This window comes from Lates calcarifer, linkage group LG12 (assembly GCF_001640805.2).
Source record: "Lates calcarifer isolate ASB-BC8 linkage group LG12, TLL_Latcal_v3, whole genome shotgun sequence".
In the NCBI taxonomy this organism is placed as follows: domain Eukaryota; kingdom Metazoa; phylum Chordata; class Actinopteri; family Centropomidae; genus Lates; species Lates calcarifer.
The window spans coordinates 18,007,119-18,028,642 of NC_066844.1; the positions used below are offsets into that span (position 1 = coordinate 18,007,119).

The 21,524-nt window shown below is 43.0% G+C and overlaps 1 protein-coding gene across 1 annotated transcript in view; it reads right to left on the reverse strand.

Moving 5' to 3' along the window:
- Window positions 1–21,524, reverse strand: part of LOC108884024 (plexin-A1) — a 185,487-nt gene that overhangs the window by 50,961 nt on the left and 113,002 nt on the right. The window contains 1 exon segment of the mRNA XM_018677631.2: window positions 8,356–8,556. Within this exon segment, the coding sequence (XP_018533147.1) occupies window positions 8,356–8,556 (201 nt within the window).

A 21,524-nucleotide genomic window follows, 5' to 3' on the forward strand; every position in this document is an offset into this window, starting at 1 on the left:
CACAGCAGACTGCAATATGAAAATGCAAACATTAAGCAGGTTACTCTCAGAAGGTCAGGATTTGCATGTGTGAAGGGAAAAGGGGGAATATAAACAGAGTTACAAACTCACTATGTTCTGTTTTCTATTATTTAATCCCAAAATCAGAAACCTTTTAGAATTACTAGGTGAAGGCAACAATCATTTTGTCTGTATGGGATGAAAAAAGGCCAAAAAAAACAGACAAAAATACGGTTTTCTGGTGATCAGCATCATTAACTTATTTCTTAACTTACAAGAGTAGTGTATAGAGTAGAGTGACAAATTCATAATAGTCAAGAAGAACAGTGAAACAGAGATACACGGAGGTAGGGACAAAATGGAAGACAAAGAAAGGTGTATAAAGGAATGGCCCGAGGGACCAAATAAACAATAAGAAAGTGTGAAAAGGGTCAAATCCTGAATGATGCAAAGAATAAATAAAAGTAAGAGTAGTTGCAGCTACTGCCCCACAACAGGCTTTCAGCAGAAAGGTGCCGATGCAAACACTAAGCATCACCAGCTGTACATCTGTCACTGGAAACTGGGGGGGTGGGGGGCGAGGATGGATGGATGGAGGAGGAGGGATGAAGGAAGGCAGGTATGAAGTAACCACGGGTACCTTCTGTGAGGGTCACAGCCCGATAATTAGTCATTTTGAAGGTGTGCGCAAGCTGGACGGCTAAAAATACCAAACTAGCCCAGAGCAAACCCTAACCTGGGAGAGAATAGGCTCCTCTCTTCCTCTCTCCCTTGCTCTCTCAAGGTGACGACGACAGTTATCAAAAATTATGACCCAACACAACACACCTCTCACTCTAGATTATCCTACATTTAAAATAGTTTTGTGACGCAGTTTTAACAGAAGTCACATTGACAGTTCAGGACACAGGTTGAATGCTGGTCTACAGTGAGTGAAACAGTGTGTTTCAGTGTAGAGACGTATACACAACAGTACCCTTTTATACACACACACACAGACACACATCCTCCAGACAGATATGACTTCCTAATCAAGGATCAAGTGGTAATCCTTCCTATAGCTCAGTGTGCGCGTATATGTGTGTATGTACTGTATGTGTGGGGTCAGGCGGCGTGGAATCAGCCCCTGCTCATAATAGGGTGCCTGTTAGCCAGTGCTAATCGCTAATGCTAACAGGATTGGAGCATGGCCGAACCCAGTTACCCAGCTTATCTCTTGCGCGCACACAAACACACACGTGCGTGCATACAAACTCGCGCAGATACTTTCTTCATTGATGGAAAGGGGAAAAGGAGAGAGAAGGGAGGGGGAGAAAAGTGCTGGCTTGAGGGAAATATAATGCTGCCATAGCCAATGTTTCTTATTTTCCAGCCCACACATTAAGCTAGTGTAAGCTTACTAGACTTCTCCCCGGACAAAAGGACGATTTTTGGTTGTTTGCAGAAACGTCCATATTTTCGATATCCTCGCTCCCCCCCCATCAACTCATGCCATTCTTCTGGTGGCCATTGTCCCCTCGCTAACTCCCCTGCTCTGTCACATGACCTTTTTTTTTTTTTCTTCTTTTTTTTGCAAGCCACCACCTATATCTATTCACTCAAACGCATAATAAACACATTCAGCACCTCACCATCTGTAAAGTAGCACTCCCTAATACATGAAAGGTGAAATTACAAGGTTGTCACTGGGGACGATTTTTCCTCTAGCTGGGGTCTGGATGTCTTTGTCTTGTTTAGCCACATGGCTATTAATGCTCATGCTGAAGGTGTGACGGATCACATGCTGTGTGACAGAGGATTTTCCAGGAAGATCTACCCATCACTCGTAACAGATACACTCCCTGATTAATTTCACAGAGTTCCTGTCAAGTTCAAGTCATTAACAAAAGGGATGCCAGCCAAATGCACTATTCACATTGACTCCTTGCCCCTTTATTTTAATCTCTGACACTTTAATTTACTATTTATGAAGCCACTTTCACTGCTGATGTGTTCATGTTTCCTTTTGTACAAATCAATTTTTGATTGGGGCAATACATACTGTAATAAAAGCTTCTTATTTGTTCAATTACAACACCAAATGTAAAAGCTCTTGGAACGGGCTATTATATGTCAAGTTGTATGGAAATGGAAATTGGTTCAATCACCATTACAATCACCTGACTTTCACTGAGATGAAAAGGCTGCAGGTTAACATGTAAACAGCATGTGTTTGGAGTGTGCAGTCTTAACCCAGACTACTGTATATGTTTTGCAGTAAAGGCAGTCAGACAGAGAAACACGGAGGTAGGCAGAGGTCTTCCCTCTGGTTTAACCACCTCCTCTCTTCTCCCCTCTTCCCATCAGGCTAATAGCAGGAGAATCTTGCTATAACAGTCACTTTCGCTGCTTCGCTTGCCCATCAAACCGTCATAGAGAAATGGAAGGTGGGGCACCGCTATGAGAGGAGGAAGATGTAAAGGTTACAGATTGCAGTGATACAAGGGGAGAGACAGAAATGAGAAAAAGATGATGAAAGTGAGGTGGAGGATGGGGTGGAGAAGCTGGCATATGCTTATAGCCGAGCAGCAATTAATTCTTATTTATCCAGGACAGCAGCGTGGGAGCTCTGCTCGTCACCTGTCAGACAGGAGGAGATGCAGTGAGTCAATGATGGGATGGAGATGAAGAGGAAAGTGGAGGCAGGGGGAGGGAGAGATGGAGACAGGTAGATGACTAGGGGAAAGAGAGGGGGCATGTTGGCAAGTGGAGGAATGTATGAGAGGACAAGTGAGGGTAAACAGAACACCATGCATCAGCTAAATCACACCCACAGTTATAAATAAATCAGAAAATAAGTCTAAAAATTAGTGGTATGATCAAACAAAACCATGATTTATTAACTGAGATGGATCACTTTCTCAGCTTTTAAGAACCCAATTAAAAAAAGACATATGAACTACACAAGGCAAAACTTAAAAAAAAAAAAAAAAAACACAACGTACTGCCCCAAATCTAAATCCGATCAGTGCTATCTGAGGCATCACATGATAGGGGAACAAAGTAATGGAACAATGAATGGTCTTCAATCTGCAGCAGTTCACAGTAAATTCCAGTGATTTTCCCATGCTCTTTCAATCCACCCGCACCCTCAATACTCACTCTCACTCTCTCTCACACACACACACACACACACACACACACACAGTCCGCAAGCCAATTAAAACAGTGTCAGTGTGTGCTGTGGCTGACTGCGGTGGCAGGTCTAGTGTTTATATCTCATTAAGCTGTGCCAGGCCATGCCAGACTGGGCTGTACCATGCTCTACTGCGCCTACCCTCCAACGACCAGCGCCAAGGCCCTCATTAGTCCCATCTCTGCCACCTTTAGCACTGTGTGTGTGGAAATTTATGTGCATGTTATAATACATTTGAAATGAATGAATTGTTTTTTTCTATATAATATAGACTTTTTGGTTTTTATATTAATTTACATCTTTTAACAAATCCTGCAAAGTCCAAAAAGTCAGAGAAAAGGACTTAAGTTTGCATCAGCACTATGCCTCATGTCCCCCTCTCTCTCTCACAGACACACACAAATACACACACACTCCCATGGATGGGTGTGTGACACCATTAGACCAGTGAGGTTTGCGTTAACCACTCTCCCTGCAGACATGTTTGGCCTCTTCTCAGACCTCTATTTGCTCTGTCTATCTATCCATCCATTCATCTATCTATCCATCTTTCTGTCTGCCACCCTCTCCTCATTTCCCATCGGAGGGGAGCAAATGATTTGTCCTTTCTCCCCTCAAAACTCTCTGTAAGGTCTCGCTGCGCTCTTCCTCACTCCCTCCTCCTCCTCCTCATCCATCTTTTGCACTGCTCCCTTTCTTTCTTCTGGTATCTCTGCCTCCGAACCTCCTTGCCTTTCTTCCCTCTCTCTTTACCCCAAAATAATCTTCTCTAAATCTGTGCAGCTGCTTTCCCTACTTTCTTCTTCTGCTGTCTTCCTGTATGTGTATGTGAGTGTGTGTATGTATGTGTGCGTGTGAGCTCATGCAGACACAGGAGCGTACGTCTCTGCTGCCTGACTGCAATTCATCATCATTTTATCTGCCTTAATTGGATGCCATCAGGACCCCTGATACTTCCCATCTCTTCTTTAACAAACAGCTGCTCTCTACACACACAGAAGAATAACACACAGACACACACCCTATCCCAAACTAGATTTTCTCCTCCTGCCCCTGTGTCTGCTTCTTTTTTTTCCCTTCACTGGTGAAGGAGTGAGAGAAAGAGGGTGATAGAGTGGCCGAGTGGTTTATCAGACAGAAGGTAATGGTGTAAGGCCCACGCTGATATTATCTGTCCTCTCATTCCTGCCCTCCAGGGAGAAACAAGAAAGAAGGATAAAGAGGGAAAGAGGAGGGCAAAAATGGAGACAGTAACGTACAAATGGACAAAAAGCTAAGAACAGAGGGAGATAAAGGAACAGAGAAAAGCAAAAGTCTTGAACAGTTCGATTCTTTTCTCTCAACCTCGGCCTTCCGGCGACACCCAGCTGCGCCCCATCAGCCTCTCTGACCCCAGAGTGTGGACATTTGTGTGTGCACTCATTGTGTGTACATGTGTTTATTCGCTCCCATGACCCCCCTGGCGCTGTGAGCACAACTTCCCAGCCCACCGCTCAGCATCCTATTAGCCCTTGCACCCTCACCTCAGCCTCTGATTGGCCCACACACGCCAGGAAGCTGCCGGGGCCGGGTCAGAAAACCGGAAGGAAGCGATGTAGACACCAGCTTGTTGTTTTGGTTGCTGCTGACCAGAGTTAACTGCTACCATAAGGCCTGGCGGATGGCTCCGTATGTGTCAGTGGTAATGTGGGCTTGTTTGGCACTAAGAAATACAGAGAGAACACTTTTTTTTTAAACAAAATGATCAGTGTTTTTCTCCAATTTACTTGCTATGGGACCTTGGACAATCTGCCATCTCATCAACTTTCACAGGTTCCAAAAATGTTGAATTATGTCTGGCTGAGTACCCAACTTCAAAAGTGAGAAAGGGAAAGTGTGTGATGAACCATTCCTTTCACAATACAAAAGCCTTTTGCAGCACAGCAACATTTGAGAAAGTTTTAAAACCTTTACCCTAAAACTATGATTCTTCAAAGTCTCAAACATGAGGTGGCCCACTTATTTCATGTCTCTGCATGCAAAAGCAAACCTTTCTCCAGCACTGCATTCTTTCTCATGTCGCATAATACACTTGCTCTTTCCCCTCTGGGATCAGTTGCTACATACAGAAACCTTATACAGAAATACCATAGCACCAATATTTTTCTCCCTTAAGCAGATATAGATAGTCAATACCAAACAAGGTTAACGTGGAGGTGCTGTTACACTATCATATATCATGTGTGTCACATATACAGTAGGTTATTGACAGACTCCTGTTAGAGGATACTATATAAGAGTATTGAGTTATTACGGTCACTGTAAAAGGAGTTAAGTATGGGAAACTGGGGTTTTAACATGATCCGACTGTGGATATCCTGAATATCCTGTGGATAGTTACCTTCTTTTGGATGGTGTGATGACATTGTATGAAAGAAAGCAGAATGAGTTTTGGCCTCAGGAGGAACTTTTGAGCTGCTCTCTTCAATATCACTCTCCCTCTCACTTCTCTCCATTCATCTCACCTGAAATTGTCTACTACGCACCAATTTCCCAAGTCTATCTTGCCTGCTCTCATCTCCATTTTTGCAATTTTTCCACTGCTGTCTAGTATTACTACCAATACTCCAGTCCTTTTTTCTGCCCACCTCTGTGTTTATCCTTTGCTCTGCCTTGTCCACCTTGAGGTATTCTGTCATCCCTCCTTCCCTCTCTGTCTTCATCACTTTATAGGGATTCTTGCCACAGCTCTTGTCTGTGCCTTTTGTCCTTGCCTTTCCTAAAGTGTGCGTGTATGTATGTCTGTCTGACACAGTGGTAAACACTTGCGTGTATCTCAAACACAAGGCTAAACTGTGGATTAGCCCTCCTGTGTTTATCCCATTGATTAGCAAGCCCCTTCCCAATCCCCTTGTCTTCCTGCAGTAGTCTAATGGAACTCTCACACCCAAACATACAAACACACACACATACACAGCTATGCTGAGATCCATAGCCTTAGGCATATTGAGGGATGCACATGTGCACACGCACACACACAGACACTGATTAACCCTTATCCCCTGTGTGCCGACAAACCAAGGCAGCAGTGTGTACGCAGCATAAGAGATGAAGTCTATTTCTACTGCAGAGTCATACATGATTCATTGAGTTGGTGCTCAACACTGTCAAAGTAGGAACAAACATGGGGGGTGCACATGAAAAGTAGAGATGTGAAGGTCTATAAAAGGATAAACTAATATTTAAGACCCTCATTCTTTTGAAATACTGCTCCACAGCTATAATAAGACACTCATCCTAATAATTCATGACACATAATTATACTCATAAGCTCAGGCCTGGATGAATTATGTCTTAATGGCAAGTTCATGCAGCTGGCACCTTTTTCATCCTCTGAATCTAACCACGGCCTCACGCAGACTCGATGCACGCACCGCATCGATATCTGACCGTGCAGTCAAGTTGGCACAGTTAATTGCTAACAAGGGCTAAGCGCTGACAGCTCGAGGCTAATTGCTGCTAGCATGTCTACTTTGTGGACATCAAATAGAGAAATTTTGCTTTGGACTGAGGCTAGGCTTTGCTGCTGAGTAGCACTGGCCTTGCAGCAACAATAAACAGTCAATAAACAGACATCTCTGTGGAGAGACAGCACTATCGCTAGCTAATTAGCGCTGGCTTCACAAACAAGGGGCTAGCGTGTGCCAGCACCCGAGAACTGCCCGTCAACACAGACAGCATCAAATACTACGCTAGCTGTCACAGTGGCTATACAGCAAGCTATACAGCTACACAGACTACTGCTGGTGTACGCTTTACATGTCTGTCTGCTCATGTCCATGACTGTTATGACAAGGTGTAACATTATAGGCAGGTGGTAAAGTTCTTGAGGGTGCTAAAGCTTATTAGCCAGACATGACAACTTCTGGATGTTTCTACTTTATTTTAATCTGTCAAATATTTTCTTCCACGTGCGACATGTTGTGGTGACAGCTGCTTCGCCCTCATCTAAAACAAAATTAACAGCGCCAGCTCTCATCTCATTTCACTGTTGTTGCATCGCATTATATCTCAAGATAGAAACAGACAGGGACAGAGGTATGCAGCAGAAATAAGTGTAAGAGAGGCGAGGAAGAAGAAGTGAGGAAAGTAGGGGACGGCGGGAAGAAGAAAGTATGACAGACGGGGGAGAGAGAGAGAGAGAAAGAGAAGGATGAGCTCTACGGGCAGAGAGAGAGGTATAGAGTCGAGGTGTAAACATGATCAATCCGCTCTCAACTAGGTTCAGAGACAGACTTCCTCTTCACATTTTCAGCCTCAGTGAAGCGCGACGCTAGCTACCTCTTATCTGTCACGCTAGTTTGAAGCCTCGCAAACACACACTCGTGCACACAACCATATTTCAACACACAGAATAGGCATGCACAAACACCTCTGCCTACCTGTAAATCCTCTACACACACACACACACACACAAATTCTTATTAGAAAACTTCTGCAAAAAACATCCTCGACAACACTTTAATCTGACACACACCCTTCATCCCTGCCAACCAAAGCTACAAACACATTATAAACATCACAGAGGCAATGGAACAAAACTATGGCTGACCATTACAGTTTCAGATTCAGCCAATGATTTAGATGATGTATCACACAAACCATGAAAATCTATACTGATTTAGGACCATATATAGACTAAGAAAATTCCCTGCGCAGTGTAGCCTTATTACATGTCTGCATCTTAATTCAAATGTGAACTCTTGCTGTCAGTATCTATTTGCTAACTATCAGTTCAATGTGAAAGAGCAGCATTGGGTCATTTATCTAGATTGTGACCAAGCCAGTGTCCAAATAGCGCATGGTAATCTATCAGGACAATGAGCATGTTAGTGTCTAAAGTGGTCATTAGTTGTAGGAGGCCATTATTTAAACCCTGAGTCAATGTCCGTACTGGGATCATGATTTAGTTACCTTCAAGAGAAATAGTGCTTAATGACTATGCTTTAAGCTTAACTAAAATTCAAAGTTTATTTTGTGCTCTAGTCTACACAGTGGTTGGGAATTCTGGTCTTATTTACAAGTGTGTTTTTCCTCTTTTTTAAAATCCTATAATGACACTAGAACATATCTCCATCACCTGCTGTGTTCACACAACCACATCAGCCAAAAATTCCCATCTCTTATCGCGTTTTACTCACCGCTGTTTTCTGGCATTGGATGGAGGTGCTGTTGAAGCGCAGGGCGGGGACACTGTGAGTCTCCCCCTGGATGTGGAAGACACACTCGTAGTTCCTCTGTCCTGACTGGGGCTGTGGCAGGTTTTTGGCTGCTAAGGTGATTGGCTTGGTCACCCCGACGGGGATGTAGATCTGGGTCGAGGGAAGGATCTGGGGGCAGTCCTGCAGAGTCAGGAAAAAAAAAGAGAGAGATTCTCAACATGTTTTTCCCCCAAACAAGACAGTTATGGGAGAAAGAGAGTGAAAGAAAACAAGGCAGAAACAGCAGGAAGATAAAAGAAGGGGTGATGAAATAAATCACTTGTTTGTTGATAACAAAAAACGCTAGCAAGCCCTGGGTTACATATATTTACTTCATGTCAGATTTGCTAAGACATACTCAGCCTAAAGAGCTGTGCTGTGATGCACTATTCACATGTGTTATGGGCTCGTGCAACACTCCCACTGGCCTTGCACCAGATATAAATGCTGCATGACAACACTTGAGCAAGAGTGCTTTTCATACGAAGTTCACAAAACATTATCTACCCAATAAAACTATTCACATCACAACAGTGCTACATTGTTATGGCAGGAAGACGGACTCTAGTGTATTATGTCCATGTGTTGGAACACAGTAATGAGCTCATGAACTTTCTTGAAGTTTCTTTTATGTGTGTGTGTGTGTCTGTGTGCGCACATCAGTCACTGATATTGGCCAGAGCTGACAGAGTCTTGTTTAGATCATCTGGAAATGGCCCATCCACTGGCTCATACCACTGGAGTGCACAACCCTGGAGGGCGTGCGTGACCGTGCATAGACGTGTAAGACAAATAGGTTTCTGAATGCGCAGTTGGATTAAAGTGTGCATGTGCTCACGTTATTGAACTAGAATAAGACAGGAGAGTCCACTCAGTATGCAACGCCTCCTAGATATGCATGTGTGCATGTGCTGGAAGGAATGAAGTCATTACAGTGTTCATACCATGATTTGGCAGCGATGCAAATCTCGTCAACACCGGGAATGAGAAAGAGAATGAGCAGGGGCGGGGGTGGGTGGATGACAGATCTTATACAACATGAGTTAAAGCTTGGGTGGAACTAACCCACCCTGCACCATACTGTTTGAGCCAAAAGGATAACAAACCAGATCATGGCTGACAAATAACACATTTTTACAACCTGGAGACACTGTTAAGTGACTCACATAATAAGACGCATGTGGCAGGCAGAGAATGCAAAGTGGAAATTTTTCATGTTGGGAAATCTGGCCTCAAAAAACTGTGGGTTTGCGTCAAAGATTCAGATCAATGATTCACTTAAAAAAAATCTATTTCAACTAGTCATCTGTCATTCCTTTTAACAACTACTAAATCTAAACAAAAAACACCATCATTCTTCCTCTTGTCTGCTCAGTTTTATGTAGCAAGTCTGTGGAAAAACCTGAAGTTGACAGTGTTGTCCCACCCAGTCAGAGTCGCAGGTTAGGACAACACACTCATGTTGACAAGTCAAAAGCGCTTAGTCTAGGAAAACATGGACCAGATCCTTGTAAAATATTCACTGCACAAGGCACTGCAGACCCTCTGCTTCACTTCTCGCTGTAGCTTTTCCTTTAAGCAGATAGCTGGCTCCCTGTCAGTGAATTTTTCTTTCCTCTCCTCTACGCTGAGCTGTTGTACATTAGAAGCTACAGCGTGTCCCCGGGGCCTGAACACAATGCCGGAGTTTGTTCATTAGCCTGCTTAGCCCTGGCCTTGTGTGTCTGATCACACACAAACACATGCACAACACATAATGAGAGAAGGGAATACTATAGGAGGAAAGAGCGGGATTCAGAAGACCTGGGTGTATAATCAGCTAGGATGGAGGTGGGAGAGGGGAGGAATAGAGAGGAGGCAAAATGGATTGCTCAGAAGGAGGGAGTAAGGTAGGGAATAGTGGAGGAAGAGAGAAAGAAAAAGGGGGGAGGAAATGAAGGATGGTTGGAGAGAAAGGGAGAAAATGAGGTAAGTAGAGAGAAAGTGAAGGAGGAAGAGGAGGCAGGTTTAATTGGGAAAACAGCCAAGTGAAACTGTTGATGTGAGGAAAGCAAGAACAGAAATCAAAAGACTCCAAAAACAGGGGTCAAAAGGAAAGACGTGAGACAGAGAAACAAAAAAATGTGAAAAGACGTGGAAATGTGAGGAGGCAGAGAGGAATGCCTGGTTCCCGCTACACCTCTTCTGTCTCTTTATCCATCCCCTCCATTCATCCTTCCATCCAATCCAGCTTCATCCACACCACGTACCCAACCCCCAGACAACATCCTACTTAATTAACTGCCTGGAGCCTCAGACAAGGCTTGAAAATTGATGGAGGGAGCTAGAGATGTAGAGAGAGAGAGACAGAAGAAAGCAGAGATTGATTTGCACTTGTGGCTTTTGAAACCCCGTCTCAGTGAAAGAAAAAATGCTTGTGTCAAAAGCTGTGGGCTTGCATCGTCCAAGGTGCTACATGAGTGAAAAAAAGGAAGGTTTCAGCATCCTGCTGCTAAAGCTACCTTGGAAAAGCCAGTGTGTCAGAAGCTAGCATAGCCTGTAGCGCAAGGTGCAGCTAACCAATGTTTTATTCATCCGTCTATCGACTTTGTGTCAGTTCAGCTGTCTGCTTGTCGTTTCTCCGGCAGTCATCTTTCCTTATAGTATCCCTTTCCTTCATTCAGTTCCTCTATATTGTCATCTCAAAGTGGAGCTCAGTAAAAATAAAATGAAACAATACAGGATTCAATATAGTAATTCAATATAAGCAGCAGGGCTCAAGTTCTGTACAGCTACCATACTGGAAATAGGAAAACATATCTTTTTAGGAAGACTGTAGATTATGCTAGAGAAGTTAGGTGGCCTGCCAAGGTATAAACTTAATCAAAACCCCAGCATTTCACATCAAAGGATTTAAGGATCTGACTATAATGGTAATGCAAGGATGACATGTTGCAAGAATTCTGAAATCATATAGCACAAAGACCCTGGTTTCTCAAATATAAGATCATACTGCCATCCCAGACAGAATGGAAAGAAGTTTTTGGGAAAAAGACGGAAGGAAAAAAAGAGGGTATAGAGGGAAAAGTAGAGGAACAAAGGGAAAAGTGCTCTGCAGCGAGAAACTATTTCATCAGTATTTGTGACAGGTGCCAAAACAGTTCAAGGCTGGCATTAGGGCTACAAAGTGCAGAGTACATCGAAACAATATTTCACTGGGGGGATTCGTTTGAAGCTGGGAGAGATCTTTTTTCCTCGTTTTCCCTTCCTTTTTCCCTACTTCTCGGCTTTCATTTCATCTGTGAAGACGGATGCTGTGGTTTTCTTGGCCAGATGTGACACTCCATCCGGTTCATTTCAGGAGGACCAACAAGGGAGGAAGAGAGAGGCGTGTGTATGTATGTATGTGTGTACAGTTAGAAAAGTGTGTTGTTTTCATGTGTGCTAATGCATGCACCTGTGTATGTACTATAGCAATATCGGAATAGGGCATGCACCGTGAATGCCTCAGAGGTGGTTGCAGGTATTAGGTGAGCCGATTCAGTTAAATGCCTGATTCAACAGACGACTGAATTTCCCTTTCCCTACACACAAATGTAACAGACTGGACCTCTTATTGCACAGAACAGCAGCTCACTTCATTATAAGGTTCACTTTTTCTTGTTGTACTGTGACCAGTAAACGCCATTTATGGTAAAGTTACATGTGTGCGTGAAGTGGAAAAGATGCGTGAAGGAATGCATGCTACAGATGGTTTCCCCACACCAGAACACAGCACAAAAACATCTGCTTAATTTTGAGATTTTGATCATTGCCTTTGCATTCTGACATCTTCATAAGCATTTTTAACACAACAGGTGCAGATAATGTAGCAGATAACTGCTTTGCCAAATTAAAAATTCTTACATACTGTAGCTGATGACAAGTTGGGTGAAGCTGTGAAGTAAGCTCTCACACCCTGACTGGATTGGGCTCTAAGAGTGTGTACCTGTGTTTGCAAGTATGTTTATGAGTGTAAATGTTGCACAGTGTGTGTTTATGATGGCGAACATCCAAGTCTCCAACTTCTGTTCAAAGCCAAGTAGCCAGAGGGCTTTCCTTACCTCTCTGTGTTTGTTTTCCCTCAAAGGCTGCTGTTAGCTTTGCTGCCTTAGGCTAGTACCACAGTTCCTGTTCGTTAACAGTAAAGGCATATATAATTATGTAGGTTATTGAGATGTACTGTATACATTACTTCACTGAAAATTCCCTTAATTTAAAATAAGAGGAAATAGGTTTACTTGAAGTTGCTAAATATTTTATAAACTAATTTATTTAATTAAAAAATACTTGTGTCTCTTCTCTAGAGACAAAAATAAGCCAAAATAATACTTTACTAACAATAGTATTCTCACAACTGTACACTGCTTGATCTAAATTATTTGATATCTTACTTCCAACACCCAGATGCCACTTTTGATTGAATGTCGCCATGAGCTTTCTCAAAGAAGAGCAGCTGTCGTTCTAGGTCAAGCCTGTTCTAAAATATTCCTAACTTCATTTTCCATGCGCTCTGATGTCTACCACACCACCTCCTTCCACACCAAACGGAAAAAATGATAAGAAAAAAAAATAAAATAAAACAAGTGTTCGCCGGGTGGATGAGATAATCTCTTCTTGCAGGTGAGCAAAACACCTTTTAACATCCACCAAGAACAGATAATGAGACGGCAGGCACGTGTGCATGTGTGTGTATGTGTGTTCATGCAGATACATAGAAGGTGAGAGATCAAAATCAAGACATAGAGGAGGTGGGGTGGGGTTGGGGGAGAGTGGTGGGGGTGGGAGGATGAAGGCGAAAGCAGGAGCGGGGGTGCTATATAAATAAATAAATGTATTAAAAAGCCAACAGAGTTCTGAAGGCTTTGGCGTAGCCTGACAAGATATAAATTAATAAAACTCCAAAAACACTGCGCATATGTAATGAGGCGGGTGTCTGGTCGTTTTTTTTAAAAGTCCCCCCCATCTCCTTCAACCCCTCCTTTTGAGTCCATCCATAATTAATTAGCTGCCTCTGTGATGTGGGGACTATAGATCAGGGAGGAGAAAAAATAACACGCTAAATAATGAAGTAAAGCGATATGGAGAGCCCGGGGGGAGAGATGAGATGGCATGGATGGTCACATAGGAGTGAAGGGGGCACACTGGTACAAATAAGGAAGGACAGTGTGTGTGTATGTGTGTAGTGTGTGTGTGTCTCACAGGGGCCTGACAAAGGGGTATATGAAGAGTGTTGAATGCTCCCCCACCGCCTGTCGACATGCCCCCCAGGCTTTATGACAGAGGTCTCAAATAGGAAACCACAACCTTGAACTAAAGAGTCCCCTCTATGCCTTGTTACAATCCACTACACATAAATATTATAATATATGGCACTGAGTGGACCCTTTTATCCAAAGTAATGTATATGACATGGTGTGTCACATGTTCTGAGTGTGTGAAGCCTCAGTGGAAATCAAACATCTAACCTTTGTAATGACTGTCATCCTCTTGCATGGAAATAATAAATGATGCTGAGAAAAAAAAAAAAAAACTATGATCATATTCTAAGTTTAAATATAATCAATTCATTTGTTTTTGCAGCAGAATTGCACTGTTGCCTCTCAGCGCTGGGCAGGTGGCACCCCAAAAAACACAAACCAAAAAGAGATAAACGTAATCTCCTTCCACCAGCCATTTGTGTGTGTCCTTATGGACAAGAAGTGAAAATATAAAATGAATACAGAGAAGAGGAGGCAGGATGTGTTTATTACACAAAAAGACATCACACATCAGTGGTTTGGTGCTTTTTGGGTTAATTATATGTTGCCACAAAATAGTTTTTATAATGCTTTTATGGTTTTACAATTAAAGATCATGTATTACTACTGCAGTCTGTACTCTATTTGTTGACGACTTTTAGATGAGAAGAATCTTTGTTGAGGATAACTGCATGCATTGTGATAATTACTTAGCATGATATGGAAATTTTATTGTCACCTTCAGCCATATTGTTAATGGAGACCTGCTTCTAAATCACTCCTTAATTAGTGTAAGCCGTGTAATATCATGTCATGACATGTCATACATCATATTGTCAAAGCTAAGACCGCATAGCCCCTATTTCACTCGTCCTCTGTGTACCAGCTGGCAAGCAGAAGTGTGTTTTTTTTTGAGTGTGTGCTTGTGTCTGTATGCCTCTTTGGGACACAACGATGAGGAGCAGACAAAAAAAAAAATCTAGACAGAGTATATGTAGACGTGTGTCTACGTAAGATATAGATTAAAATCTACAACCTATCGCAAACATATTATAGGATCACGATATGGAACAAATAGTTTACATGTGTGCAACTATTATTAAAGGTGAATACTGTGTCTACATGAGCTGCAGAATGTGGTACATACAGAGAAGCATGCATGTGTGTGTAAAAAAGAGAGAGAGAGAGAGTGTGTGTGCATGAAAAGTTGAGCTCATTAGCAGACAGAAACCAGAAAGATGTTCTGTGACCAACCAGACACTTACTCTGTGTGTGTGTGCGTGTGTGTGTGTGGGTGTGGTGGGGGTGGGGGTGGGGTGGAGAGAGTGGAACAACTTAATAAGGCAGCAACATGAAGAACAGTGCAGGAGCGAGGGAAGCGGAGGAAGAAAAGGGACTTTGAACCTTGAAAGGGACTGTGAGATTGTCCGCCCACGCCCTTTCGTTTCCTAGCAGAGTGATGATGCAGGAGGAAGAGATGGAGAGATGGAGAAATGGAGAAATGGAGAGAGAGAGAGAGAGAGAGAGATGAGGAGTAAATGGGAAAAGTGAGTGAGCGCACAGAAAGGAGAGAATTAAAGCGAGATGCACGGGAACATGTGACATGAATGTGACATGAATGTTATTCAGTGTGGATTATCAAAGTCTCATAGAGCAGGAGCTTGACTGAATCTACCTACATACTGTATATGTTCCTCTCATACATACATATGCACATACAATCTCACTCTCTGTGCTTTGATGTACCACCCAGGCACACATACATGTTGATTTCATCTCCTAATCCATTATCCTTGACTTACAAGCAAACTGCCAAACCTACACAGTTTATCCCCTCGACAGAGATGGCACAGTATGTTATAAAACAATAAAAAGCAGGAATGTGTGAATTTTTTTTTTTTTCCTCTTATGGATTTTTATAGAGTAGAGGGGAGGAGGGGGATGCCTGGCACCCCATTATCATTCTAACCCAGATATGTCAGCAACGATCAAACCTTGTGCTTTTCAGCTTTTCAAAGACAATCCTTGATTTCAGAGGTAGATACATTCTGTCTGTCTGCTGCCTTATGGCTCTTCTCTGCAGACGGTGCCACGTTTCAGCACCAGGATATACTAAAATTGGAAATTTTGTTACCAAAAACAATCAAAATCATAAAGATCAAAATGATTAAAACACGTATTTAATATCCACTTTTGCATGTGGTTTAAGCCTCTTTTTTTTTCTAATCTGCAATTTGACCGTGTAAAAAACAGTTTGACTACTTGGTATTGCTGTAGTACTTCTTGAGAAAAAGAACAGAAACTGTCTGAATGAGCCCAGCAACAGACTAATCTCTGCCACTAAGAAAACAAACAACAGAAAAGCACAGAAGTTTCACTTTGTCCAGTCTGCAAACAATGATCTGTGCTACAATCTATCCAACTGTGCTGGGAACATTAGGCACCATTCACACTACAGCATCTGAAAATATATTTAGTCTTTTTAGACACTGTCTGCAGCTAAATAACCTACATTTGACAAGATGTGCCAGCAGAAGATTGTGTGTCAAAATGTACTAGAGGTAAAGGTTGTAAAATACAACATCAGTGAATAAAACTATCACTACTGCCAAGCATACTCTTAGGTGAAACCATACAGTTAATATATTACCGAAAACATACTATTTGCCTATTGTCATCTTTTACCCATGTAAATGCCATCAACTGTGGAGAAATTATCAATGGGACGTAACAACGCTGTCTAACAGCCACTAGGAGGCAAACAGTCTAAACACAAGAAAATTAATTAATTAGTTTTCTTTCTGGATATCTGAGGTGCTTTGCATTTCAAAATAATGTTAAGCCCCTACATGAGGAGAAAAATAACCCCATTTTACGGTCTTTAAGACACTAAATTCAGACTGTATAAAATACCCTGCACTCTACTGGCACTGGAGTCCATCTCCATGTCTGTGAAGCTTGTATGTGGTGGATCACTGACCACCTTGGCTTTCCATGGGAGTGCAGTTGTGTCAGTAAAATGGAGACTGGAATAAAAATCAGCGCAGGCCACTTCACTAAAACAGCATGGTGAAAAGCCCAACATGACAGAGTCAGTTTGTGGGTCTTGTGAGACTGGACGACGCAGCATGCTAAAGGATTTTTTTTTTTTTTTTTTTTACTCTCCCTCTCTTTCTCAATGGTTCTCCATCCCAGCAGGCGGTCCCCGTTTCTCAGTCTCACTCTCTCTCCTTCTCTGCTCTCCATGCACTTTTGAGTTTGTTTTTCCTTCAGCTTGCTTTGCGGTGTTATTCATCTGTCTCCGACTGCTGTCGCTCCTTTCTCTCGGTGACTGTGCATTTATCTCCCCCTCTCTCTGACACACACACTGAGGGGTGATGGTGAAAATGCAATATTCATCTGTGTTCACCATTAGGCGGGTTGACTGTGAGGGCTGCGGAAATGAAGATTTAATACAGCCTGAATAATTAAACCACCGGGAACTATGAGTGACACATAGGCACACACATGCGCAGGCACAAACACTTAAACACACTCATGCATGGCCTACAAACCGCAGTGCATCTATCATGTCATCATATTCCTGTGTCTGTGTGTGTGCGTGTGTGTGTGTGCGCCCATTTGTGTGAATCTTTACTACACATTTGCTCTTCATTAAGCTTTCACTGATCGTGTATTCATCGCTGCAGCCAGCGTGGTGGCATAGCTGGTGTGATGCTGCATCAGTGGGCCTTGCCGCGTGGCAGAGGATTACAACAAGGAGAGAATAACCTAGCAGCCATGTTACACCTAACACTTGCACTTGCCATGGAGAAGCCTGACTGACTGCTTTACATTTTCTCAATGTCAAAAGAGGATTAAAACTTTTCAACCAATTAGACCAAGAAGGTGTCCTTGAAATCTGCATAAATGCAAACACTTATAGTGAGCTGCATTTGCTAAATTCCACTCTCTTCTGTGACTATAACTCTTCCCGTCCTTGTGTAGTTGTCTACTAAGCACACTTCTTAGGGTATAACAGGCTGCTCTCTCCACAGTGTCTCCCAGCCAGGGCGACCTACCCTCCCTGCCTTCTGTTGGTGAGGGATTGATGCGCGATGCGAGGACGCTTCAAGAGTAAATGAGGGAGTTTTAGGCAGAGCTCGTGAAATAAAATAAGGAAGAGCTGGAGGAGAGGAAAGCAGTAAAGATAAGCTGTGGGACGGTGAGAGCTAAAAATAGCCACAGAGAGAAGAATAGATGAAACATCTGCATGCATATGTGACAGACCAGCGCACGTGTGTTCGCCAATGAATGCATCTGCGTTCACAGCAATGGCATCTGGGGGCAAGATCCAAATCTCCCCTGCCTTTTCTCTTACTGATACATACAGTATGATTGTGTGGGCAGTACACACGCACGCACACACAAAGCTACAACGTGACTGAGGGGGTGAATTACATTACCAGGACTCCAAAAAATGCTTACACCTCCTCAATTCACCGCATTGTTCTCCATTAACAAATTAGAGGGATGTACGAGAGTGTTTGCCAAAACACCTGATACAATCCCTCACTGATTTCCCTGAGGTGGAAATGTGATTATTGACTCTTGGACAAGTGTCTGAGAAGTTTCCTGAGAAAGTTCATAAAAAAAAGAGAGGGAGGGTTGGAGGGCTGTCAGAAGCGGTTTGAAAAGCTAAAGGAGGTGCACCACTACCAAACCAAACCAAGGGTTAAATGCTGGCCGGTCACGGTCCGACTAAGATCCATCTGGCAAAGGAGGCATGTGGTTACTTCACCCTGTCGCCTCCACTTCCTCTCCATGTTCCCTCTCTTTCTCTCCCTCCCTTCACTCCAACCATGGAGCGCATTTGGAAAATAAATTGCGTCAGTCTGAATGTAATCTGCCTCTTGTTACTGCCAGAGTTTCTGTACTTGCCTCCCTGCTCTTGTCTTCAATTCTTTCTTTACCTTTTTTTTTTCTCTTCCCTTCTCCGTCTCTCTCTCTGTTTACATCTGGTCTCAATTACGGCACCTCTGTCCATCTTTGATTTGTCTCCGGTGAAATATGCTGGAAGGACTGCATTGTTTTGGGAAACTGCATGGGGGTATTACATCCCACCTCCACCCATTGTCTCATTTATCCATTCCCTCTTCCCAAACATTGTTTATATTTTATTAAATATGGCTTAGGCACGTCTCCTCTTAATATCAGGGAAAAACACACGTGTGTGGGTGTGTGTTTATGTGAGACCAGCTATGAGCTACATGGTGTGCTGAGGTGGAGAGAGGAAATAAATTGACTAATAAATAGAGAGAAGAGCAAACAAGGGAAAGTGATAGTTTGATAAAGGTAAAAAGGGAAGGTGTGTATGGTGACAGATGAGGCATAGGGAGAGAAGATCCAGAGAGAAAGATGGTGGAAGAGAGAAGGAAAGCTGGACAAGTAATGCAGTGTGTGGATTATGACGGTGGGCAGAAAGAGGCGAGTGACACTGCCCAAACATGATTTGGATGAAGGGACCGTGTGGGTAGAGAAGGGAGGAAAAAATAAAGGATGATGATGAGGGGTGAAGACAGATATTACTGACAGATAAAGACACCAGGAGGAAGAGAGGGAAAGAGAAAAAAGGAAAGGGGTGGATATTATTCAACCACTCGCCCACTCCGCCCTCCCCCTCACCCACATGCCCCCTGCAGCCCTGTGCTGCTGGTTGTGCTTTGTCCTGATAAGAACCAGTGACAGTCACACACACACACACACACAAGCTAAAGCAGTATAGACAAACACACACACACACACGTATATCCATGCACACAGCGAGGCCCCTCAAGCGGCCTTGGCCTACAATCTGTGGGATGTCCTTCTCTGGAGTGTGTCTGTGTGTGTGTGTATGTTCTGTTCAGTGTCTGAGTACCAGCCAGGGTAAACACAGTGTGCCAGAATGTCACGGTCTGGGGCCTTCACACCTCCATCACAAATAACCCTGTCAGCCATAGAGAGCAAATGTGTGTGTGTGTCTGTGTGTGTGTGTGTGTGTGTGTGTGTGTGTGTGTGAAAGGGAGAGAGAGAGAAAGAAAGAGTACGAATTTGTTGCTGTGACTGTTTAAGAATGTGTGGGTAGGCTGTATATGCTATGAGTGTATGCGCTTGGTTAAGGGTGTGAGAGAAAGACAGCGCTCAAGAAAATATATTCATGTGTGTTGTTATGCTTTGTACAGAGTGCAGCCTATATGGAGCCTCTCTTGTTAATGCAGTGTCTGGGGACAATATGTCACACACTAAGACTGCATTTGAGTAATTGGCAACAGACAGGAGTGTGCCTGTAGTTTATGTACTACTGAGTGTGTTAAAGGAACAGTTCAAAACGTTGGCAGAGACACTTTTTCTTTTTCTTAGGGGGGAGTTAGACAAAAAGATCAATACCACCATCATATCTGTCCAGTAAATATGCCACTGGAGCCAACAGCTGGTTAGCTTAGCCTACATTGGGAAACGTCTAGCCTGGGTCCACTCAAATGTGTAAAAATCTATCTACAAGCACCTCACAAGCTCACTAATTAACACATTATATCTCACAGACTATCGGACTATTTTCTTGGCCAGAACCAGTACCTTTTTCGCATCTCAACTGGTTGCCTAGCAACAACTCCAAACCGAGTAATAGTCCAGCACATAACCCCCTGAACACTGAATTGTCATTTTTACACTTTCTGTATAGATTTAACAAATGAAATATGACTAGTGAGTCTCAGAGTTAGCTAGCTGTTACCCCTGGTTTTCAGTCGCTGTGCTAAGCTAAGCTAACTGACTAGCTCCAGCTACATATTTACTGAGCAAACAAGAGAGTGGTATCAATATCCTCACCCTGCTCACTGGGAATAAGCACATTTCCCAAAATGTCAAACCACTGATTTAGAAGTTTTCACGCACATAACTGCACAAGGAGGAGGAAGAGGAAGTAGGTGGAGGAGAAGGGAGGGAATGAGGAGGAGAAAGGATCATTTTGTCTGTTGTGCATCCGTGCATAGAAGGGACAGAAGGAGGACAAGGAGCGGAAGGTGTTGAATTTATAAAAGAGTGAAAAATTCATCACTGGAGCCACACATTCCATGTCACCCAGGCGTGGAGGACACACCAAAAATAAATGTAGAAGAGGACAGAGATGGAGAAGGTCCTGTGACTGATTAGATATACAAAAAGAGGACACCAATGAACACTGCATTTCATTTTAAATAAAGTGTAAGACAGCATGACGACTATAATGGCTACATCCTGACAGAAAGTGGAGTTTGGAAATAAATGCAAACCGCTTAACCACATCTGGAAGAAGCACAAGGAATGTTAATATATTGTATGTGATGCTCATCACTTTCACATTTTCCTCAATCTGGATCTAAACCCAATGCAAACAATATCATGATTGTTCAAAAACTAAGGCTTAAAGCAATGAAAAAGAGAGCAATGGAAGGGGAAACGGGAAAAAAGCGACAGCCAGAGAGTTTAGAGTGGAAGAAAAAAGGCTGCACTGTACCCACAAATCTCAATCAAGTTAACCGCCGCCCTGATTGCTCAAGTGAGACTGAGCCTTGCTTTGCAGCAAAACAAACACGTAAGCATGTCTTAACATAGCTGAGCCCAACCACCCCGAACCTTGCCTGGCACTCATCAAGGCTTTGGCTCAGAATAACGCTCTCTCTCCAGGGGTGTAAGAAGGAGAAAGGAGGAGGAAGAGGAGAAAAAACGGAGAAATGTGGAGGAAGAAATGGCAATCAACTTCCTTAAAAAGACAACAGGAAAACAAATGAAATAAGAAGAAACTTTTACTTTACGAGTAAAGGAATAATACAGCGAGGAGACCTTACGTCC